The sequence below is a fragment of the Ranitomeya variabilis genome, chromosome 2 (genome assembly GCF_051348905.1).
Source record: "Ranitomeya variabilis isolate aRanVar5 chromosome 2, aRanVar5.hap1, whole genome shotgun sequence".
NCBI lineage: Eukaryota > Metazoa > Chordata > Amphibia > Anura > Dendrobatidae > Ranitomeya > Ranitomeya variabilis.
The window spans coordinates 442437456-442463374 of NC_135233.1; the positions used below are offsets into that span (position 1 = coordinate 442437456).

General features: G+C 47.3%; 1 protein-coding gene across 3 annotated transcripts in view; it reads right to left on the reverse strand.

The window, feature by feature from the left end:
• Positions 1 to 25919, reverse strand: part of LOC143806509 (uncharacterized) — a 236519-nt gene that overhangs the window by 94881 nt on the left and 115719 nt on the right. For 2 of the 3 annotated variants that reach the window (XM_077287123.1, XM_077287124.1), the window contains exons 22-25: positions 25345 to 25623; positions 23993 to 24250; positions 22227 to 22499; positions 11956 to 12234 (exon numbers count right to left, since the gene is read on the reverse strand). In XM_077287123.1, the coding sequence (XP_077143238.1) occupies positions 11956 to 12234; positions 22227 to 22499; positions 23993 to 24250; positions 25345 to 25623 (1089 nt within the window). The remainder of the gene's footprint in view (positions 1 to 11955; positions 12235 to 22226; positions 22500 to 23992; positions 24251 to 25344; positions 25624 to 25919) is intronic. The other variant, XM_077287125.1, reaches the window with a different exon arrangement.

A 25919-nucleotide genomic window follows, 5' to 3' on the forward strand; every position in this document is an offset into this window, starting at 1 on the left:
GAGGATGAGGCGAGTTCATCCTCTATCCCCAGGGACTGAGTAACAGCCTCAATCAGGCTATCTACAGACTCCTGAAACCCAGGATTTTCAAAATTAAGGGACTCCTCTGACTCATAGTCTGTCTCAACTTCCCCGCTCTCTGCTGGGGAAGGAGAACATGACACGGAGCTCCAGGATGCAGAAGCACCTGAGGGCCTGGGCGACGCTGTGGGAATCCGCTTTCCACGCGTCTCTAGTGCGGATGCGGCCCCTGCAGGCCGAAGGCTCCTGAGACCCCGAGGCCCTCTCCGAGACAGAAGGACTGCTGGCACTGACCGCCAGGGTCTGAAGGGATTTGATTGCTTCAGTTACGGACGCCATGGATTGCGACAAGGACGTAACCCATTCCGGCGGAACTGCCCCAGCCTCTGCTTGAGGGGCAGGAGCCGGAGAGATTGCTGGGGAGAAGGCGGGGGGGGGGGGGGGGGGCTCCTGGGCAGTCACAGGCCTCGCAGAGACGATTACTCTGGGCGTGCGGGAATTCAGCACGACAAGCTACACAACCGGTATATAGGACCGTGTGAGTTTTAACCCTTCTAGACATAGTGATCCGTAAAAAGCTATACCCAAGGCCTGAGACTGGGAAACAAATAATTCTTCTGCCAGCTGGAGGGAGAAGCACTTACCCCAGTCCTGTGTCCCCATGATTACAGCGACGGAACCGAACGCACGATGCGGAGCCAAGTGAGCTACCTTTATCCCTAGCAGACCTCAGAGGGCAGGACCGCCATGATGCGATGCGGCCTGTAGTAGGCCTGAAGCCGGGGCCTCGATTTTCCCTGGGAGAGGCAAGGAAAGGCGGAACCGGAAGTAGATGCACCGGAGGGGCAGGGCCTCACAGCGCGGTTTTTCTGGGCGAAAGCCCGGGTCTGAGCGACCCAGAAGAGCCTGCTGGAGGCCAGGCCGGAGCATGAAGCCTCTGGAAGGCCGCGGAGCCAGCCGCACCATACCACTGCAGCACCGGCCGAACAGAACCGAAGGGGCGCCGGAGGCACCGCACTGCCGCAGGGAAAGTACCCCAGCACCAGCCGCACAGCGCTGCCGAGAACCGCCACCATACCGCCGCAGAGCACCGGAACCCCGGGAACTGCGGCGTCGCTATTAATGCACAAACACGTCCGGAGGAACCTGCAGCACCAGGTAAATCAGCATCTAAAGATGCATTGTGCGCCTTGTCAGGAGCCTCCCTTTCTGCCCCTCCCCCCATATTGCAGGCTGAGTACCCCCAGCAAATATCCAGCGGGGGGGAGGCAAACGCGGGTATTACATACCTGGTAATGTGTTTTTTCATGAGATATGACGTCACCACCAGAGAGGGGATCCGCCCATCAAGGATAGGAAACCTTCAAGATAAAAGGGGCGGCTCCTCTCTCCACATCAGTTGTTTTACAGAGTACGAGAGGAACTCCGCTGGTTAGTGTAAACATAAATAATACATCCTATACGGTTCTATTCACCGACACCCGAGGGAGTGTATAATACAAATAATGCTAATAATGCACGCAACTAATGACGTGATCAAAAAGGGTGGGTATAGAAGGGTGCCGTCGTATCTCATGAAAAAACACATTACCAGGTATGTAATACCGTGTTTTTCCATCATACATGACGGCACCACGAGAGAGTTACAGAGATTTGTATTCTCTTTTAGGGAGGGATCACTGCTTGTAACACTCTTCTCCCAAATGTGAGATCAGAGGTAGCAGATAGGTCTAGCCTATAATGTTTAAAAAATGTAGATGGAGAGGATCAAGTGGCCGCCTTACAGATTTGGTCGATGGTAGCATCTGCTCTCTCCGCCCACGACGTCGCCATGGCCCTCGTGGAGTGGGCTTTCTGACCCTGTGGAACAACCCTGCCTGTACTACTATTCGCTAGAATAATGGCCTCTCTCACCCATCTAGCGGTAGTTTGTTTTGAGGCTTTAAGGCCCTTCATTGACCCCTGGAACGAAACAAATAAAGCCCTCTGTTTCCTCCAGGATTTTGTCATCTTTAAATACTATAGAATACATCTCCTGACATCTAGGCAATGGAGTCTCTCCTCTTTCTTGTTACTAGGATTGGGACAGAAAGAAGGTAGGGTTATATCCTTAGCCCTATGGAATCTCGATACCACTTTGGGGAGATATGCCGGATCTAATTTTAATACAACCATATCGTCCATAATTTGTGTGTAAGGGGGGTCAGCTGACAACGCGTGTAAATCCCCAACCCTACGGGCCGATGTAAGTGCCACTAACAAAGCTGTCTTTAACGTTAGTACTTGGTGTATTTAACGGCTCAAAGGGGCTTTCTGTCAAAACTAAATTTAGATCCCATGTGGAGGAGTAGGGGATGGAACAGAGTCAGCTCTACTACAGGCTCGGATAAACCTCACCACCCATCTACTGCTTGCCAGGTCACAGTTGAATAAGGCTGCTAAGGCTGAAATGTGTACTTTGAGGGTACTAACAGCTAACCCCAGATCTAAGCCCTTTTGCAGGAACTCCTCTTCCCGTATTGGCCCTGAGCTGGACAGGAATTTCTTCCATATTCTCCCATAGATCTTGGTCGTTACTGGTTTTCTGCTACTGAGCAGGGTGGATATTAAACCAGCTGAGAACCCTTCTTTCTCTAACAACGACCGTTCAAATGCCAGGCTGTCAAATGTAGCCCGGAATTCTACGGGTGGTTGAAGGGACCCTGTGTTAGAAGGTCCTGGTCTTCTGGGAGAACCCACGGGTCCGTCACTGACATCACTCTCAGCCAGTAAAACCCATGGTCTTTTCGGCCAGAAGGGATCTATTACAATTACCCTGGCCTTGTCCTCCCTGATCTTCTTTAGAACTGCTGGGATTAGACATATCGGTGGGAAGGCATACAGGAGTCCTGACGTCCATTTTATGCTGAAGGCGTCTACTGCCAACGGCCTGTCTGCTGGGTTCAGGGAGCAGAACTTTTGAACTTTTCTATTGGCTTTTGAGGCAAAGAGGTCTACACTGGGTTTTCCCCACATGTGCACTATCCGTTGAAAAATTGACTTTTTTAGGGACCATTCCCCTTGCCTTAAGTGGTTCCTGCTTAAAAAGTCTGCCTTTATATTGTCCACACCTCGAATATGCAGGGCCAATAATGAAAGGAAATGCCTTTTGGCTAGAGTCATGAGTCTTTTGGTTATGTGCATCAGTGACCGAGAACGGGTACCCCCCTGGTTGTTCACGTATGCGACCGCTGTTCTGTTGTCCGATAGGACTCTCACATGATGCCCTGCCAAGTGTGGAAGTAACCTCTTTAGCTCTTTTTCGATTGCTAGGAGTTCCCACTCGTTTGAGGATTTTTCTCCTCTTGAGCCCAGGGATCTTGGACCCATAGTGTGTCTGAGTGAGCTCCCCACCCCCATGGACTGGCGTCCGTTGTGATTACTTTGGAGGCTGTGTATGTCCAGGGAACTCCTCTCGGAGATGACTCTATCTGTAACCACCATCTGAGTGATTGGAGTACAGAGAGTGGGAGAATGAGCTTCTGCTCTAGCTGCCCCTGAAGTTCCAGGTCGTTCTGCAGCACACACCATTGCAGTTCTCTTGCATGGAACTGGGCCCATTTTACTGCTGGTATGCAGGAGGTTAGGGACCCTAACACCGACATGGCTCTTCTTAAAGTCATCTCTGGTTTTTTAATGTGGTCATAATCATTTGTTTGATCTTTTCCTCTTTTTCCTCTGGGAGGCGTCATTCCTGCGCCACGGAGTGTACCGTTATCCCTAGGAAATTCTGGACCATTGCTGGCTCTAGTTTGGATTTTTTGAGGTTCAGTTGCCATCCTAGTGTCTGTAGAGTGCCCATCACTATTCTGACCTGCTCCTGACAGTGAGAAAAGTTTTTCCCCACTATCGGGAAGTCGTCTAAGTAGGGTATTATCAGAGTGTCTTTCTCTGAGATGTGCTGTGACCTCTGCAATCAGTTTTGTAAACACCCGTGGGGCTGTTGCTATCCCAAAGGGCAGAACCCTGTACTGAAAGTGACGTAGCTGGGACCCCATCTGAACTGCCACTCTGAGAAACTGACGATCTTGTTGTCTGATTGGGACGTGATAAAAAGCGTCCTTGAGGTCTAGGACGGACATGTAACACTGAGGATATAGAAGTTTCACCGCTGATTTTATGTTTTCCATTTTGAAAGATGGAATTATTAGATATTTGTTGAGGCCTTTTAAATTTATTATTGTCCTCCAAGAATAGTCCGGTTTTTTTTATGAGAAAAAGGGGGGAGTAAAACCCTTCCATCCTTTCCTCTGTTGGAACTTCTTCCAAGACGTGTTTGTCTAGGAGTGATATTATTTCTCCTTCCAGACTGTCTTGTTTCTCTTGGGAGGACTGTACCGGGGTCTGCATGTATCTTCTTGGAGGCCAGTGGTGGAATTTTAATTTTAGGCCTCATCCTATGATCTGTCGGATCCATACGCTGGAGGAGATCCTCTCCCAGGCTGGAAGGAAGTGAGAGAGCCTCCCTCCCACCTGAGAAGGACCGTCACTGGGAGGGCTTCTTGGTGTCCCTGGGGGCTTGCCAAAATAGAAACCTTTCCCTCCCCTGGGGGCTTGCCAAAATAGAAACCTTTTCCTCCCCTGGATCGCTTGTTTAAGTTGCTCCTGTCTCGGTCTCTATACTGCTGCCTTCAGAATTTTCGGCCTCTCTGAAAGGACCGCCGAAAGGGCTGAAATGGCTGCTTTGGAAAATTTTTCTTTTTGTCACCGGCTTTTTCTAACACTTTGTCTAATGCCGGTCCGAACAGGAAGTTCCCCTCACATGGCAAAGAGCAAAGCTTCATCTTTGCCTGAGTATCTCCTGGCCAGCATTTAAGCCATACGGCCCGGCGCCCTGTGTTGGCTAAAGCTGCTGACTTTGCTGCCAGTCTAGCTGAGTCTGCTGACGCCTCAGCTAGAAATACTGCCGCTGCACTCATGGCCGGTATTGCCTCTAGAATAGTCTCTCTGGGAACTTTTTGTTCTACCTGATCCTCCAGGTTGTCTATCCATATTTTAAGGGATCTGGCTAGACAAGTGGCCGCGATAGCTGGCTTTAGTGCTCCTGCCGAGGCTTCCCATGCTGTTTTCAGGGAACTGTTCATTTTTCTGTCCAGAGGTTCTTTTAGAGAACCTAGATCCTCGAATGGCAGGGAGGATTTTCTGGCAACTTTTGAAATTGCCACATCAATCTTTGGGGCTCTATCCCAAGATGAGGACGCATCCTCCTCAAACGGATATCTTCTCTTTAGGGAGGTGGTTATTTGGGACCTTTTTTCCGGTTTTTGCCATTCCCTTTTAATCAGTTCTTGTAGCTGTTCATTAATAGGGAATGACCTCCATTTTCTCTTTTGCAGACCACTGAACATAAGTTCTTGGGCTGTCTTTTTTGCCTTCTCATCTACCAGCCCCATGGTAGAGCGAACAGCTTTAATAAGCTTATCCGTAGCCTCCGCTGGAAATGTGTCTTCCTCCTCTGAGCTACTATCTGAGCAGCGAGCTGTATCTGAGTCCCCCTCTGACTCCGAGGAATCTCTATGGGATGCTACTGAGGGGCTGGATCTGTCCCTAGATCTGGTATCAGTGTCGGCTGTCTCCAATGCTTTTACAGACCTACAGACCTCTGATTGGATCAGTGATCTTAGACTCTCTGTAAAGGAGGGTGTTTCCTCCGCTACCGTCTTATTAATGCAATCCTGACACAGATTTTTATTCCAGGATGGTTTCAATGCTTTTTTGCATAAGGGACATTCCTTGTTTTTAGCCTTTGATTTACACTTCTTGGGGACCTCCTATACTCCACCTCCCCAAATGTATGTAAGAAAAAAGGGGAGAGACGGAGATAAGAGAAAAGAAAAGAACAGACATTAGCGTGCTGGACTTTCTCGAGGTTCACTCACCACTCGGATGCTCTCAAAGTACGGGTACCGGATCCGGAGGTTGGTTGGTTCTCTCCGTGTCTCCCAATGAGACCAGGGACCCCTCCTTGGCATGGCGATCCGTCTGTACGCTGTCCGAGCGGCTTCTGCTGCTGCCACGGCAGATCTGGCTCTTCTCACTCGAGCGAGACCGCCTCTCCTGCACCTCTTGCTGTGGCATTAAATGTTCTGGTGAAAAGCTCTCCATCTTACACACTACCACGTAACAAGAGTAGTCACCTTCAACCTGGCCTGGTTTAGTGACACAGGGCAGCACTTCTGGTTCCTTTAAATAGATTCACTTCCCCTTTTTTTTTTTAATGGATCACCTGGTTGATCCTGCCTTTTACTGGCCGCTCAGCATTTTGTGCTACAATCAGGTGTATGTGCACACCTGTTTGTTATATGCAATCAATCACCTGGCTGATCCTGCCTTTGCAGTGGTCCAGCCTCAGCTGGTTACCTTACTTCCGGTGTGCGCTGCTGTATTGTGCTCCAGGCGCGCATCCGGTCACCACTTCCGGTGCGCGCCGCCTCTTTTGGTCCCCCTGCCCCTTAGCTCCTGTATAACGTTCCGAGTGCTGCCGCCGGGTATTGTGCGCATGCACGTACCCACCATTTCCAGGTACCCGGCGCCAGCTGAGAAGGAGCTCGCAGAGCCGGGAATGTCCACGCCACGGACTCCAGGAGGCAGTGCAGCACTCACCAACATCTGATGCTCTTCCAGTGACCCGGACACCGCTCCATACCCTTTGTGCAGCCTCAGACACCGAACAGGGAGGAGGGGGAAGGGGGGAGACCTGCTTTCAAATGCTCAACAGGGAGGGCCCCAAAACTTCCGAGGAGCTTACCCAGCCCGAGCACTGATGTGCCTTACGGGCTGCATGGCCACCTTTGGTCAACAGGGGGGGCACCATAAAAGTGACCCCGTGGACAGCAGGATTTTTATATCAACAGGGGGGAAACGCTACCTGCGGCCCCCGAGGATAATTTTTTACCCGGGCATTGCCTCACGGGTTGTGGCCATGCTTCGCTCAGGGGGGGCATGGAATAGATGACCCCCAAGGCGACTACCGGTACCTGGTGACGCGTGCAGCAGGCCAGCGCCTGCCCAAATCCACCCGACCCAGGCCCAGGCATCCTCTTCTGTCTTCATCAGAAGTCTTCATCTTGAGGGTTCCCCATCAAGGACAGGAAACCAACTGATGTGGAGAGAAGAGCCGCCCCTTTTATCTTGAAGGTTTCCTGTCCTTGATGGGCGGATCGCCTCACTCGTGGTGCCGTCATGTATGATGGAAAAAAGACGGTACAGGAACCCTAGCTCCATTATCTGCCCAGGATAAGGAGAGGGACCGTCCACCACCCCATCTATCACCGCAGCGGAGGTGTAGGAATCAGGGTGGTCACACGGACATCTAAGGGCACCTGTACAGCCTAGGGTCTAAATACCTCAGGGTGGTCAGGGCCAAGTGAGGGATCCCACGTCGCGGGAAAGGATACGTGGAGAAACTCGCACGTGCATGCCCGTTGTTGGCTTGGGGAGATCGGACCCTCAAAAGGGTCCGTCGCCCCCTCAATCCATAGATGTAGTGATGAAAAGAAAAAAGGTCCAAAGGATCCGGGACCCAGAGGTGTGCCTCCTTGAGACACCAAGCATGAAACTGGATTCTCCGGTAGCCAGTGTCAGGGTGTATACGACGGAGGAGGGGCTAACTTTTTTTTCAAGTTTACTTAGTGTCAGCCTCCTGGCGGCAGAAGCATACACCCACAGTCCTGTGTCCCCCAATGAGGCGAAGGAGGAAAAAAAATTGGAAACTTGCAAAATTGCTTTTTTCACCATTTTCCAAAACCGTAACATTTTCATTTTTCAGGAGACGGGGCTTTGTGACGGTTTTTTTTATTGCGCCCTGAGCAGACATTTGTACTGACACCATTTTGGGGTAAATAAAATGTTTTGATCGCCTCTTATTGCATTTTATGGCGTTTTGATTTTTTTTTCTGCTACGTCGTTACACTGTTTACAGATAAGATTTTTTTTTTTAATTAGATCAGACTTGCAGACGTACGAACGCAGTGATACCAAATATATTTGATTTTTAAAGAAAAAGAAGGGTGAACTTGTGCTTTTTTATATTTTTAAAAATTTTTTCTCACTTTTTACTGTATTTAATAGTTCCTTTAAGGGACTTCAAGCTGCAATTGTCTGACTGCTTGTGCTATGTGTAGCCTAAATCACAATCTACTATGAATGCTGGCCATGGGCCGGAGTTCATAGGAGAATCATGACAACAGGCATGGGAGTCATCACCGGACTCCCGGCTCCCATAACAACCCCTCGGCGCCCTGCGTTCACGTGACAGGTGCACCAGTGTGTGCGGTGTGTACTCCCAGTCGCTGCATGTCAAATGCTGCTGTCAGAGATCGACAGTGGGATTTAACAGGTTAACAGCTGCAAGCGGAGCTCTGCTCTACCCCTGGCTGTTAAAAGCACATGATGGCTGACTAAATCAGCTATCACGTGCAGGGAAAGATGCGGGCTTGGTATTAAAGGCAGGGAAATGACCTTTAATACTAATATTTTGTTTTTGCATTACCAGATTCTTATGATGTACACATATTTAGTTGCATATTTGATTGGGTTATTCCTTCACGTGAGCTGAATAGCAGTGTCTGTCAAGATCATTTTTAAAAACTCCATTACTGCGGTTAATCCCACAGTCTGCAGGGGCCCTTGCATAAGGGAGAACCCATATTCTTGGACTTCAGTAATGGTGTAGAATATCAGATTTTTAGTCTTTATCTTTGCCCATGTATATTAAGTGAAATATGTTCATTATAGATTATGCATTTTATGTATATAAGTGTGCATAACTTTCTTTTTAAACTGTTAGGCCATGTTCACACAATGCGTTTTTTACCGCGGAACCGCAGCGATTTTGCCGCTGCGGGTCCGCAGCTGTTTTCCATGCAGGGTACAGTACAATGTAACCCTATGGAAAACAGGAAACGCTGTGCACATGATGCAGAAATTCACTAAAAAAGCCGCGCTGAATAGCTGCGGGAAAAAAGAAGGACCATGTCACTTCTTTGTGCGGAACTGCAGCGGTTCTGCACCCATAGACCTCCATTGTGAGGTCAAACCCGCAGTAAAACCCGCAGATCAAAAATATATCTGCGGGTTTTATTGCGGTTATGGGTGGAGAAACCGCTGCAGCAGGAAGTGCGGGGAAGCAGGCGGAAGTGCGTCGGCGGAAGTGCGTGGGCGGAGTGTGTTCCGAAGTGACGGAGGCATACCGTCGCATGGGGATCGATGTCGGCTGTTTGATAGATTTGGTATGTATGTGTGTGTGTGTGTGTGTGTGTGTGTGTGTATCCCCATGCGACGCTAGTGCCACCACTGTGCTAAGTCGCCGTATGGGACTACTACTCCCATCCAGTATTAGGATGGGAGAGTTGTCCCTGTGTCCGGCGACTTAGCACAGTTGTAAAGTTATAATAAATAATAATAATAATTTTATTTATATAGCGCCAACATATTCCGCAGCGCTTTACAACTTATAGAGGGGACTTATACAGACAACAGACATTACAGCATAACAGAAATCACAGTTCAAAACAGATACCAGGAGGAATGAGGGCCCTGCTGCTCGCAAGCTTACAATCTATGAGGAAAAGGGGAGACACAAGAGGTGGATGGTAACAATTGCTTTAGTTATTTGGACCAGCCATAGTGTAAGGCTCGGGTTACCGTGGACACTCACCCTAAGGCTCGGGTGTTCATGTAAAGCTGCATGAACCAGTTAACTGCCTAAGTATGTAACAGTACAGACACAGAGGCTATTAACTGCATAAAGTGTATGAGAACATGATGGAGGAACGTGATTATGTTGTTGTTTTTTATTAATAGGCCACACAGGTATAATTAGGTTAATGCGTTGAGGCGGTAGTTACACAAAACACACACAATACACATACATGACACACAGTACATACATCATATAACACAGAGTATATACTCACCAACAGCACACTGGTAGGCGAAGCCCTCGATCCCCTAGAAAAAATCCCAAAATAAAAAATCAAATCCATACTCCCTGTCCGCAGAATCCATAAAACGAGTGTCCCACGCCGATCGGCTGCTCTCCGGCGATACACTGCCAGGAGCGAAGCTCCTAGCAGTGTATCGCGTACTGTTCCGGAGTTCAATGGCTCCGGGGTCTCGGTTAACGGCAGTACAGCTGCGTTGAACTTTCCCACGCAGCACTGCCGTTAAGCGAGAGTGCCGGGGTCAATGACCGCCGGTAAACTCGCTCGCGCATGCGCAGTGACACACCGACAGGAACTATGGCTCCTGTCAGTGTGTTGCTGCAGCCGTGGAGAGCAGACATATCTCTGGATGTGTCTGTTCTCCATGGAAGATCGTGATACGTGATACATAAATACGTAAATACATAAATACGTGATACGTGGCACTGAAATACGTGGCACTGAAATACGTGATGCGTGGCACTTAAATACTGAAATATTGGCACTGAAATACGTGGCACTGAAATACGTGATACGTGGCACTGAAATACGTGGCACTGAAATACGTGGCACTTAAATACGTGATACGTGGCACTGAAATACGTGATACGTGGCACTGAAATACGTGATACGTGGCACTTAAATACGTGGCACTGAAATACGTGGCACTGAAATACGTGATACGTGGCACTAAGTCTACGTTCACATTTGCGGTCTGCGCCGCAGCGTCGGGCGCCGCAGCGTCGCCACATGCGTCATGCGCCCCTATATTTAACATGGGGGCGCATGGACATGCGTTGCACTTGCGTTTTGCGACGCATGCGTCACTGCGGCGCACGCGTCTGGGCGCAGAGGACGTAGCAAGTTGCATTTTTGCTGCATCCAAAATCAACCAAAAAAAGGACGCATGCGTCGCAAAACGCAGCGTTGTGCATGCGTTTTGCTGCGTTTTTGTTTGCGTTGTGCATTGTGTCGCCGACGCTGCGGCGCACAACGCAAATGTGAACATAGCCTTAAATACGTGGCACTTAAATAGCTGGATAGAGCTGGATCCGCGGGCTGTGATCTGGCCTACGCTCAGCACTCTGCGGAGCGCTGTCATTCAAAACACGTCCACTCATTTTGGTGTTTAGTCCCAAAATGGAGGATGGAAGAAGAAAAGGGTTGGACAAGGAAATGACATCATTTCTTTTTTTTTTTTTTTCCCACTGCAGTTAAAGCTTTGTGTCAAACACGGACAATCTGCAGAGAAAACTGCATAAAAAACCGCACTAAAAACCACATCAAAAAACGCACCAAAAAACGCACCAAAAACGCACCAAAAACCGCACCTGCGTTTTCTGCCAAGAGCTGCGGTTTTTAGTGCAGAAAAACAGCAGGGAAATCAGGAACGTGTGAACATGGCCTTATAGGTCGTTGTGCATGTTGCTATTGCAACCCCACCAGGTGAGTTAGGACCCACAATTGTTTTCTCACTGTTACCAGTTAAGACCCTATTGCGCTTTAGTGCGCTCCCCAGTTTCTACGCTATACTAACTTTTTTTTCTCTCGCTCTTCAGATTTTGGTGTCTATCATGTCATAAGGTGACTCAGTAGAGTGTATGGACCCTCATGTGTCTGTATGCACAATATACCCTAGAGAAAAAAAACTATGTGTGCGACCTGAATGGCTGCAGACCCTGCCTCATATTTATAGTGGTGAGGAAGACACTCGCAAACATAGAGGATAACCTGTCAGGAAGGAGCTGTAGAGAGGAATTTTCTGTGGACACGGCCTGCCAAACCATTCCATTTTTAGGGTGATCTTGCTGTTCCTCGCCAGTGCGCCTGTTATCACTTTCAGTTACATCAAAGTAGGTGACAGTGATTCACAATCGCCTCGGCTTCCTAACTGGCCAGATATAGGTTGTTGAGGTTTAATGACTGAGTAGGAGTTATCACTATTTTTAAAACGCTCACATTTTATACGCACCTGTGCAGATGGGCAATAGTGACACCGGGTCAGACTCAGTGAAGTTATCGGCAGCTCTGGTATAGACCATGAATGTATAGGTTTCTCCTGATGTCAGATTCATTATTGTCGCCGATTCGTTTGTCACTATTATATTATTTATCATCGATGCTGATGAGGTGACATTGGTCTGGACTCTGTATCTGTATAATGTCTGATACTCATCAGGTCTACTCCACGCCAGAGACACAGAATATGTGGTCACATTAGTGATAAGGAGAGATTTCAACGATATCGGTTCTGAAATAAACAAAATACAAATAAACCATCAGTGCGGATACAAACCGATGGAGATGCTTGTAGTATTATGTAATACTAACTACTGACCAAAACATAAAAAGACGAGTTGCAGGAGAGCAGACTGTAGGCCTACCTTTAAGACCATGGAATACTGGTCATGTGTCTTTAAGACCACGGAATACTGGTTATGTGCCTTTAAGACCATGGAATACTGGTCATGTTTCTTTAAGACCAGGGAATACTGGTCATGTGCTTCTAAGACCAAGGAATACTGTTCATGTGCCTTTGAGACCAGGGAATGCTGGTCAAGTGTGTTTAAGACCTGGGAATACCCTTTAAAAGTGCTGCACATGTCAGATCCTGCTGCACCTCAGTGCAGGATCGATAAACCCAGTGGAAGATAAGAACGACCTTGTGGCGGTGCGTATAGGTATAGGTATGACTAGTGATGGGCGAACCCCCCGATGATCGGATCTGCGGGTTCGCCTGAGTTTTCTATAAAGTTCGAGCTTGGGGCCAGAGATGATGCGAACTTGAATCCAAACCCCGAGCTTGGACTTTACAGATTTAGGATGGGGCGGGGGGTGTAAAAGTAAGCAAGAAATTAATAATAAACCTTATAATTAGGATCTTGAAGATAGGAGTACCCATCTTTGGGTTTCTGGAGTGGCTAATGCACCAGTAAAGGCAGGACACAATTAACAGCCTGCAAGCTGTAAGAACGTGTAAGCATGAGAGAGACCTGTGCTGTGTCTGAGAGTTTTGTGCCTGGCATGTGGTAAAGAAACAGTGGGGGACAACGGTAGATGCATGAAACTGTATAATCGTAAAAAAAAGTGTTTGTTTTCCATAACAACCAATCACAGTACAGCTTTAAAGTTGTATTGTGTTCTTGATAAACTGAAAGTTGTGCTCTGATTGGTTGCTATAGGCAAAAAAACAGGATTTATTTTTTTTTTTTTTAAGACTGCTTTCATAAACCGAAGGGGTTAAATGTAGATTTCAAAATTCATGCGATAATGTAGAATTGATATACGTACCTTGCCAAACGGTGTAAGATCAAGACTTGTTGGTGTTGTATTAGAGTTGTTGCCTGATTGGATATAACTCTAATTTTTATGTATTTATTATCTTTTGTGTATTTTTTTGTATCTTTTAGATGCACCAAATATGGAAGATATGCACCAGGTGGAACATGAACGTGTGGAGGACTAATATAACTATATTAATATCACTATGTTTTTCAATAAACTAAAACAAAGTAAAGTACCGTATATGCGTTTATGACTCTTTAACCCCTTCACCCCGAAGCCTGTTTTCACCTAAGTGACCGGGCCAATTTTTAGAATTCTGACCACTGTCACTTTATGAGGTCATAACTCTAAAACGCTTCAACGGATCCTGGCGATTCTGACATTGTTTTCTCGTGACATATTGTACTCCATGATAGTGGTAAAACTTCTTCGATATGACTTGCATTTATTTGTGAAAAAAACAAAAATTTGTCGAAAATTATGAAAATTTAGCAATTTTCAAACTTTTAGTTTTTATGCCCTTAAATTAGAGAGCTATATCTCATAATATAGTTAATAAACAACATTTCCCACATGTCTGCTTTACATCAGCATAATTTTGGAAATATAATTTTTTTTTGTTAGGGAGTTATAAGGGTTAAAAGTTGACCAGCGATTTCTCATTTTTGCAACAAAATTTGCAAAACCATTTTTTTTACGGACCACCTCACACTTGAAGTGACTTTGAGGGGTCTATATGACAGAAAATGCCCAAAAGTGACACCATTCTAAAAACTGCACCCCTCAAGGTACTCAAAACCACATTCAAAAAGTTTATTAACCCTTCAGGTGCTTCACAGGAATTTTTGGAATGTTTAAAAAAAATTGAACATTTAACTTTTTTTTCACAAAATTTTTACTTCAGATCCAATTTGTTTTATTTTACCAAGGGTAACAGGAGAAATTGGACCAAAAAAGTCGTACAATTTGTCCTGAGTACACTGATACCCCACATGTTGGGGTAAACCATTGATTGCGCACATGGCAGAGCTCGGAAGGGAAGGAGCGCCATTTGACTTTTCAATGCAAGATTTGCTGGAATTGAGATCGGAACCCATGTCGCGATTGGAGAGCCCCTGATGTGCCTAAACAGTGGAAACCCCCACAAGTGACACCATTTTGGAAAGTAGACCCTCTAAGGAACTAATCTAGATGTGTGGTGAGCACTTTTAACCCCCAATTGTTTCACTAAAGTTTAGAATGTAGCGCTGTGAAAATTAAAAAATCATTTTTTCTTTCCACAAAATGTTTTAGCCCGCATTTTTTTTTTTCCCAAGGGTAACAGGAGAAATTGGACCACAAAAGTTATTGTCCAATTTGTCCTGAGTACGCTGATACCCCATATATGGGGGGGAACCACTGTTTGGGCGCAGGGCAGAGCTCGGAAGGGAAGGAGCGCCGTTTGAATTGCAGACTTAGATGGATTGGTCTGCAGGTGTCATGTTGCATTTGCAGAGCCCCTGATGTACCTAAACAGTAGAAACCCCCCACAAGTGACCCCATATTGGAAACTAGACCCCCCAGGGAACTTATCTAGATGTGTTGTGAGAACTTTGAACCAACAAGTGTTTCACTACAGTTTATCACGCAGAGCCGTGAAAAAAAATATATATTTTTTTCCACGAAACTGATATTTTAGCCCCCACGTTTTTATTTTCCCAAGGGTAACAGGACAAATTGGACCCCAAAAGTTGTTGTCCAACTTGTCCTGAGAACGCTGATACCCCATATGTTGGGGGGAACCACTGTTTGGGCGCACAGGAAAACTCGGAAGGGAAGGAGCACTGTTTTAGTTTTTCAAAGCAGAATTGGCTGGAATTGAGATCGGATGCCATGTCGCGTTTGGAGAGCCCCTGATGTGCCTAAACAGTGAAAACTCCCCAATTCTAACTGAAACCCTAACCCCAACCCCAGCCCTAACCCTAGCCCTAACCCCAACCCTAACCCTAGTCCTAACCCTAACGCTACTTTCACACTAGCGTTTTTTTGCATACGTCGTAATGCGTTGTTTTGGCGAAAAAACGCATCCTGCAAAGTCATCTGCAGGATGCGTTTTTTCCCCATAGACTAACATTAGCGACGCACTGCGACGTATTGACACGTCGCAACCGTCGTGTGACGGTTGCGTCGTGTTGTGGCGGACCGCCGGCAGCAAAAAACGTTACATGTAACTTTTTTTGTGCCGACGGTCCACGATTTCCGACCGCGCATGCGCGGCTGGAACTCCGCCCCCACCTCCCCGCACCTCACAATGGGGCACCGGATGCGTGGAAAAACAGCATCCGCTGCCCCCGTTGTGCGGCGCTTGCACAGTATGCGTCGGTACGTCGGGCCGACGCAGCGCGAAGGCCCCGTACCGACGCTAGTGTGAAAGTAGCCTAACGGGAAAATGGAAATAAATATATTTTTTAAAATTTTATTATTTTTCCCTAACTAAGGGGGTGATGAAGGGGGATTTGATTTACTTTTATAGCATTTTTGGGCGGATTTTTATGGTTGGCAGCCATCACACACTAAAAGACGCTTTTTATTGCAAAAAATAGTTTTTGCATCACCACATTTTGAGAGCTATAATTTATCCATATTTTGGCCCACAGAGTCATGTGAGATCTTGTTTTTTGCGGGACGAGTTGACGTTTTTATTGGTACCATTTTCGGGCACATCACATTTTTTGATCGCTTTTTATTCCGATTTTTGGGAGGCGGAATGAACAAAAACCAGCAATTCCTGAAATTCTTTTAGGGGGGGCGTTTATACCATTCCACGTGTGGTAAAATTGATAAAGCAGTTTTATTCTTCAGGTCAGTACGATTACAGCGATACCTCATTTATGTAATTTTTTTATGTTTTGGCGCTTTTACACAATAAAAACTATTTTATATAAAAAAATAATTGTTTTTGCATCGCTTTATTCTGAGAGCTATAACTTTTTTATTTTTCTGCTGATGATGCTGTATGGCGGCTTTTTGTTTGCGGGACAAGATGACGTTTTCAGCGGTACCATGGTTATTTATATCCGTCTTTTTGATCGCGTGTTATTCCACTTTTTGCTTGGCGGTATGAGAATAAAGCGTTGTTTTTTGCCTCTTTTTTTTTTTTTTTACGGTGTTCACTGAAGGGGTTAACTAGTGATATAGTTTTATAGGTGGGGTCGTTACGGACGCGGCGATACTAAATATGTGTACTTTTATTGTGTGATTTTTTTTTATTTAGATAAAGAAATGTATTTATGGGAATATTTTTATTTTTTTTTCTTTATTTAGGAATTTTTTTTTCTTTTTACACATGTGGACATTTTTTTTTAAACTTTTTTACTTTGTCCCAGGGGGGGACATCACAGATCGGTGATCTGACAGTGTGCACAGCACTCTGTCAGATCACCGATCTGACAGGCAAGGGCAGAGGCTTGCCGGCGCCTGCTATTAGGAACTCTCAGCAGGCGCCGGCAAGCTAGGTCATCTCATGACCCGGAAGGAGTCCCGCGGCCATCTTGGATCCGGGGACTCCTTTCAGGTCACCGGAGCAGCGCGATCTCATCGCGTTGCTCCGGTGGGAGAGCGCAGGGAGCCCCCGTCCCTGCGCGATCCCCCTCTATGCCGCTGTCACTATTGACAGCGGCATCAGAGGGGTTAAATGCCTGCGATCGGCGATAGCGCCGATCGTGGGCATTGCTGCGGGGTGTCAGCTGTCATATACAGCTGACACCCGCACCCGATCACCGCGGCGCTCAGCGCGAGACCACGGTGATCGATGCGCCATACTAGTACTGCTGCTGGCACAAATGCAGTGCCGGCAGCGCAGTACTAGTACGGCGCATGTCGCGAAGGGGTTAATATATCATATGTGAATGGATGGCTGGCTGATCCAAAGTAAAAAAGAAAAGTAAAAAAGGAAAAAAAGATAATAGCCTTAAAAGAAAAAAATAGAGTGCCTATTAAGATGAATGTGGTACTATGGATAAAAGAAATAACTAGATGGGTATTTCCTGAAGGAACTACAGATAGTGCTTTGGAATGGTGCCCGGGTTGCCCCAGCAAGACTTTCACACTTGGGATCCCCTCAGGCGGTCCGATTTGGCGGGCGGCGCCACTCTGAGTCCGATTTGGCGGCCGGCGCCACTCTGGGTCCGAATTGGCGGGCGGCGCCACTCTGGGTCCGATTTGGCGGGCGGCGCCACTCTGGGTCCGATTTGGCGGGCGGCGCCACTCTGGGTCCGATTTGGCGGGCGGCGCCACTCTGGGTCCGATTTGGCAGGCGGCGCCACTCTGGGTCCGATTTGGCGGGCGGCGCCACTCTGGGTCCGATTTGGCGGGCGGCGCCACTCTGGGTCCGATTTGGCGGGCGGCGCCACTCTGGGTCCGATTTGGCGGGCGGCGCCACTCTGGGTCCGATTTGGCGGGCGGCGCCACTCTGGGTCCGATTTGGCGGGCGGCGCCACTCTGGGTCCGATTTGGCGGGCGGCGCCACTCTGGGTCCGATTTGGCGGGCTGGGTCCGATTTGGTGAGCGGGGCAATAATTATAATAAGACTATAGATAGTGCTTTGAAATTGTGCTGTGCTATCACTTTAAGAGCTGATATTATCTGCCAAAACTGTCCTGCTAGGGTCATGTACAGTTCGCAGGCGTTGGCATAGTAACTGGGCCTGACTGAGCATATCAATGAGCTAATCAGCCAGGTGGCAGGTACATTTCAAATTGCCTCAGAAACCCGGCCATTATAACTTATGTGAAAATTTCCCTATTGAAAAGCATTACAATGAGGGGAAAAAACATTTTCAAACGCAAATTGCGCCAAAACTACAAATCCGATCGACACGAAAAATACTTAGCACACCTCTTGGGGACGCTGGCTTCGAAATGACACCTCACTGGAGTCTGTGAGTGAAGCGGTTCGGGCCGCATTACGTGCGGACTGAATAATAATAAGAACTAGATGGGTATTTCCTGAAGGAACTACAGATAGTGCTTTGGAATGGTGCCCGGGCTGCCCCTGCAAGACTTTCACACTTGGGTGCCCCTCAGGCGGTCCGATTTGGTGGGTTGGGTCAATCTGGGTCTGATTTTGTGGGCGGGGTAAATCTAGGTCCGATTCGGTGGGCGGGGTCACTTTTGGTCCGATTCTGTGGGCGCGGCCACTCTGGGTCCGATTCGGTGGGCGGAGCCACTCTGGGTCCGATTTGGTGGGCGGGGCACCTTAGGGACCAATTTGGTGGGTGGGGTCACTCGGTCCGATTTGGTGGGCTGGGCACCTCAGGGTCTGATTTGGTGGGCTGGGCACCTCAGGGTCCGATTTGGTGGGTGGGGTCACTCTGGGTCCGATTTGGTGGGCGGGGTCACTCTGGGCCCGATTTGGTGGAAGGGGTCACTCTGGGTCCGATTTGGTGGAAGGGGTCACTCTGGGTCTGATTTGGTGGAAGGGGTCACTCTGGGTCCGATTTGGTGGGCGGAGCCACTCTGGGTCCGATTTGGTGGGCGGGGTCACTCTGGGTCTGATTTAGGGGGCGGGGTCACTCTGGGTCCGATTTGGTGGGCCGGGCCCCTCGGGGTCCGATTTGGTGGGCCGGGCCTCTCGGGTTCCGAATTGGTGAGCGGGGTAATCTACTATCTAATTATCTAAGGGCACTTCCGTCTTTCTGTCTCACAACACTGCTACGTTATCATCTCGTGAGACCGCAATGCACTCTTGGGACCGGAGCGCGCAACAAGCATCGGGTACCGGCCACTCCAGGTGCAACAAGCATCGTGTACCGGCCGATCTAGGAGGTGCAACAACCATCAGATACCGGCCGCTCCAGGAGGTGAGTATGTAACTTTTTTATTTTAATTCTTTTTTTTTTTAACAGGGATATGCAGTATACTATGTGACTGGACAATATACTACGTGACTGGGCAGTATAACTACGTGGCTCTGCGCTGTATACTGCGTGGCTCTGTGCTGTATACTGCGTGGCTCTGCGCTGTATACTACGCGGCTCTGCGCTGTATACTACGCGGCTCTGCGCTGTATACTGCGTGGCTCTGCGCTGTGTACTGCACGGCTCTGCGCTGTGTACTGCACGGCTCTGCGCTGTGTACTGCGCGGCTCTGCACTGTGTACTGCGCGTTCTGCGCTGTATACTGCGCGGCTCTGCGCTGTATACTGCGCAGCTCTGCGCAGCTCTGCGCTTTGTACTGCGCGGCTCTGCGCTATATACTGCGTGGCTCTTCGCTGTATACTACGCGGCTCTGCGCTGTGTACTGCGCGGCTCTGCGCTGTGTACTGCGCGGCTCTGCGCTTTATACTGCGCGGCTCTGCGCTGTGTACTGCGCGGCTCTGCGCTGTGTACTGCGCGGCTCTGCGCTGTGTACTGCGCGGCTCTGCGCTTTATACTGCGCGGCTCTGCGCTGTGTACTGCACGGCTCTGCGCTGTGTACTGCGCGGCTCTGCGCTGTGTACTGCACGGCTCTGCGCTTTATACTGCGCGGCTCTGCGCTGTGTACTGCACGGCTCTGCGCTGTGTACTGCGCGGCTCTGCGCTGTGTACTGCGCGGCTCTGCGCTTTATACTGCGCGGCTCTGCGCTGTGTACTGCGCGGCTCTGCGCTGTGTACTGCGCGGCTCTGCGCTGTGTACTGCACGGCTCTGCACTGTATACTGCGTGGCTGTGCAATATACTACGTGGACATGCATATTCTAGAATACCCGATGAGTTAGAATCGGGCCACAGTCTAATAATCATAAGACTACTGATAGTGGTTTGGAATTGTGCTGTACTGTCACTTTAAGAGCTGATATTATCTGACAAAACTTGTGACCTGGTGAGCTGATGTAGAGTTCATAGGCGTTGGCATAGTAACTGTGTCTGACTGCGCATATCAATGAGCTAATCAGCCAGGTGGCAGTTATTTTTAGAAATTGCCTCAGAAACCAGCCCATTATAAACGTATAGGAAAATTTCTCCATTGAAATGCATTGAAAGACTTTTTTCAAACACAAATTGCGCAAAAACTACAAATCCGATCGACACGAAAAATACTTAGCACACCTCTCAGGAACGCTGGCTTCGAAATGACACCTCACTGGAGTCTGTGAGTGAAGCGGTTCGGGCCGCATTACGTGCGGACTGAATAATAAGAATAAGAAGAAGTTTACCACGGTGGAATAACAGTATAGTGCTTTGTTCCAAAGCACTATAATTAGGACTGGGGTGCTACTACCTTTGTGTTTATGGTTACGGTAATTTGGCCTGAAAGGGCTAAGTGCCAGACCTGTATAACACTTGATTCCCGGAGACAGCCTGAGTAAGGTGCCGTCCGGTGCGTCAGGGTGGGATATCGCACCTAAATATAGTCCTTATGAACCGCAATACAAGAAATTAGTACCCACTTCACTTAAAGTATAAAATAAGCCTCTACAAATATGGCGCTGAGGAGTGGATGCGCGCATGCGCACTTTGAGAAGTGTCACACAACTTATGGGATTGGCTGGCCAACCATTCGGTAATGATGACGTAATGAGACATGCGCAGTAGACACAATGAGACGCCGAAGAAAAACAATGGCGTCCTCCACACAGAACATGCGTCCATACGGTAAAGTAACATATCTAAGATAAGAGGCATTATATGAATCTGAGATGACAAGAAAGATATGTTTTTAATCTGCACATAATGTATTGCACATATGCACTTTACAACCTAAGAAATATTGTATTAATCTTACATGGTTTAACACAATTAAGGATGATTAAGGAATGTATAAATAGGAAGCACATGGGTATACTCACTGCTTGAGAAAAGCTCATTGTGAGCTGAAACGTTGCCTGAACATATGGGTAAATTAAACCCGGCACGTTTTTACACTGAATAATGGAGTGCTGCCTCTTTTTTTGAACTTCTATAGGTATGACTAGTGATGGGCGAACCCCCCGATGATCGGATCTGCGGGTTCGCCTGAGTTTTCTATGAAGTTCGAGCTTGGGGCCAGAGATGACGCGAACTTGGATCCAAACCCCGAGCTTGGACTTTGCAGATAAAGGATGGGGCAGGAGGGCGGGGGGGGGGGGCTGTAAAAGTAAGCAAGAAATTAATAATAAACCTTATAATTAGTCTCTTGAAGATAGGAGTACCCATCTTTGGGTTTCTGGAGTGGCTAATGCACCAGTAAAGGCAGGACACAATTAACAGCCTGCAAGCTGTAAGAACGTGTAAGCATGAGAGAGACCTGTGCTGTGTCTGAGAGTTTTGTGCCTGGCATGTGGTAAAGAAACAGTGGGGGACAACGGTAGATGCATGAAACTGTAAAATCGTAAAAAAAAGTGTTTGTTTTCCATAACAACCAATCACAGTACAGCTTTAAAGTTGTATTGTGTTCTTGATAAACTGAAAGTTGTGCTCTGATTGGTTGCTATAGGCAAAAAAATAGGATTTATTTTATTTTTTTTTAAGACCGCTTTCATAAACCTGCCGTCATGCAATATAAATGTTAAGCGTAAGGAGGCGGTGATAAAGGCAAATCTGATGATCGCGACCAAAATTCTGACATTTTTGAGCTTCAGGAAAGTGTGACCTAGACTGTCGCTTACAGACAGAAACCCTTCATCCGCCAGAGCACACTTTACTTGTGAGTTGTAACCATTACCTAGCTAGTGACTGTACCTTTCCCTATCATGTATCAAATATAATTATTAAATGTATAGCACTGTTGAGAGGAAATGTTTACACCCAAGTGGGCTGCAAATGTCTTCAAGGTGTTCGTTACTACTATATACTGATGACACAGCTCAGGCTCATAACGGTCAATGAGTAATTGTTTTCATGACTCACTTCAATGCTTAGAAATATTTAAGTTATTTATGTTCATGTAAAAATCTTACTTCAAACCTTGATTTAAATTCTCTAAATATTTCACCTGTTTTTTCAAGATCACATAGAACCTACTTGTATAGACCGATGTGGTGACCGGAGAGCTCTGATACCCCCGGACTCCGACTGTTACCACAGCTATGGAGTAATTAGTCCCAGATATCAGGCTCTGGAGGGTGGTGACATTTGTTGTGGGACTTGTCACAGATAAGGTAGTTGATGGATATATCCCGTAGCTTATATTATATGTCTTATTCACACCGGCCATATTTACAGGCACCGACCAAGATAATGTCAGGTTCTTTGTCCCAACCATGCCCATTGTTAGGTTAGTTGGTGCCGTTGGATCTGTGCAAAGAAAAATATAAAGCAACAAAATGTTCTAAATACAGTGTATCCAGAAAAAAGGTTAAAACAATGAAACGCTTATAAGAAATGAAAGATGCTAAAAAAAATTAAGTATTTATGGCGTTATTTTATAATTACCTATCCTGATTACTATTACCCTATATGTTGTAATGTGTAATGGAAAAAGAAAATCTTATTAACGTGCATTTACTATGTGTGTGAGATAAATATATATATAAGGCATCGTGATTACTCACTAATCCCGCCCCCTGCACAGTAGCTCCGCCCCCACCACATATAATCCCGTCCCCACCACATTACCACACACAATCCACACCGCATCACCACACACAATCCCGCCCCCTCCACAAATCTCGCCCCCCACCACATCACACATAATCACATAATCCCGCCACCCCTCCCCATTACCACACATAATCCCGCCCCCACCACATTACCACACATAATCCCGCCCATCAATACATCACCACACAATCCCGCCACCCAGCCCATTACCACACATAATTCTGCCCCCCACCACATCACCACACATAATACTGCCCCCCCACATCACCACACATAATCCCGCCCCCCACCACATTACCACACATAATACCGCCCCCCACCACATTACCACACATAATCCCGCCCATCAATACATCACCACACAATCCCGCCACCCAGCCCATTACCACACATAATACTGCCCCCCCACATCACCACACATAATCCCGCCCCCCACCACATTACCACACATAATACCGCCCCCCACCACATTACCACACATAATCCCGCCCATCAATACATCACCACACAATCCCGCCACCCAGCTCATTACCACACATAATACTGCCCCCCCACATCACCACACATAATCCCGCCCCCCACCACATTACCACACATAATACCGCCCCCCCCACCACATTACCACACATTATCCTGCCCCCCACCCCATTACCACACATTATCCCGCCCCCCACCCCATTACCACACATTATCCCGCCCCCCCACCCCATTACCACACATTATCCCGCCCCCACCCTATTACCACAAATTATCCCGCCCCCCACATCACCACACATAATCCCGCCCCCAACACATCACCACACATAATCCCGCCCCCAACACATCACCACACATAATCCCGCCCCCCACCACATCACCACACATAATCCCGCCCCCAACACATCACCACACATTATCCCGCCCCCCACCACATCACCACACATAATCCCGCCCCCAACACATCACCACACTATTGTTATTAATTTCATTTTAAGTTAATTTACCACCTGCGTAAGCGCTATTGAATGTTGTCATTATTTACTGTAGTTTAATCACCAGCAGCGTTAATTAGATAGCAATGAGCGTGCCGAGCGTTAGCTGGCTGGAAACAGCTAGTAAATAATAAATAGGAGGCTGAACAGAAATATATATTTTTTTTAAATTGAGAAGTAAAACCTCATATAAAACATGGACGCTGTGATACTCACACGTGGCCTCGGTCACCGATAGAGACGACTGGTTGCAGTTCCCACTCACTATCTGTACAGTGGCCGTATATTCTGTGCCAGGTACTAATCCTGTGAAGATTGCTTGTGTGGTAGTGTTAGATACTCTCTGTATAACTCCTGACAGAATTGCGTTGTAATAATCCACTTTTGCTTTCGCTGTAGCCGGCGTCCAATTCACAACCAGAGAACTAACAGACTGGTTATTTACCACCGAAGAGATGGAAACTTGTTCAGCACCTAATGGAAATGAGTTCAGGTTTAATAAACACTGAGTAAGTATCTACCTGTACAGTCATGATGAAGAGATTGTAACATATATTTATTAAATGCTAAATAATTATTTGGTTCCATAACTAGAAAACAACAGCTTTTATGTAACAACCAAGGGACATAACGATCAGGATCACAGAGGAAATGACCACAGCCACGTCCATGAATGATGGTGGCTCGCCGATGTCAGTGCTTTTTTCAATTCAGTTTCCTTAGATGCATATTCAGGTGAAATGCAGAGCAGGGAACCACCGGCACTCTGCACCACAATAACCATGCACACGGCCGGTGGTGCATGACGTCACTGGAATGCTACATCCCGGCCCCTTGAGTCAGCATTTTTTAATGCATTTTTTAAGAGTACGAGGACATTATTTTAGGATTGGGGCCAGGCAGTGGCGTACCGCCACGTGGCCACTTCGTGGCCCATGAATCGCGAGTGGGGTGGGGGGTGGTACGGCCTAGCCCGCCTGGCTTCGTACTTTCAACTGCATCTGCATCCTGGTCCAGTTGTAAATGGTTGGAGAGGAAGCCGTCAGCCGATGGTCCCTCTCCCATCATTCCCCCCTCTGCGTCTGAGCTCTGTGACGTCTCAGCACAGAAGGCACGATTACGCCGCTACAGTGCATCCTCTGTGCCGAGCAGTTCAGAGGGTCATAAAATATGCGCTGCAGAGACCAGAGCAGGGGGGGAATGCGGAGAGGTGAGTATTTATTTTTTATGTATGGAGGACTATGTGGTGCCCATAATACTGTATGGAACAATATATGGGATCCATTATTCTATACTGAGCAATATATGGGGTCCATAAGTCTATATGAAACATTATATGGGGTCCATTATTCTCTATGGAGCAATATATGGGGCCCATAATACTGTATGGATCAATTTATGGGGCAATACTGTATATGGGTCCATTCTGTATGGAGCAATATATGATGATAGTGATTCAGTGATTCACAATCGCCTCGGCTTCCTAACTGGCCAGATATAGGTTGTTGAGGTTTAATGACTGAGTAGGAGTTATCACTATTTTTAAAACTCCCACATTTTATACGCACCTGTGCAGATGGGCAATAGTGACACCGGGTCAGACTCGGTGCTGTTATCGGCAGCTCTGGTATAGACCATGAATGTATAGGTTTCTCCTGATGTCAGATTCATTATTGTCGCCGATTCGTTTGTCACTATTATATTATTTATCATCGATGCTGATGAGGTGACATTGGTCTGGACTCTGTATCTGTATAATGTCTGATACTCATCAGGTCTACTCCACGCCAGAGACACAGTATATGTGGTCACATTAGTGATGAGGAGAGATTTCACCGATATCGGTTCTGAAAGAAACACAATACAAATAAACCATCAGTGCGGATACAAACCGATGGAGATGCTTGTAGTATTATGTAATACTAACTACTGACCAAAACATAAAAAGATGAGTTGCAGGAGAGCAGACTGTAGGCCTACCTTTAAGACCATGGAATACTGGTCATGTGTCTTTAAGACCACGGAATACTGGTTATGTGCCTTTAAGATCAGGGAATACTGCTCATATGCCTTTAAGACCAGGGAATACTGGTCATGTTTCTTTAAGACCAGGGAATTCTGTCCATGTGCCTTTAAGACCAGG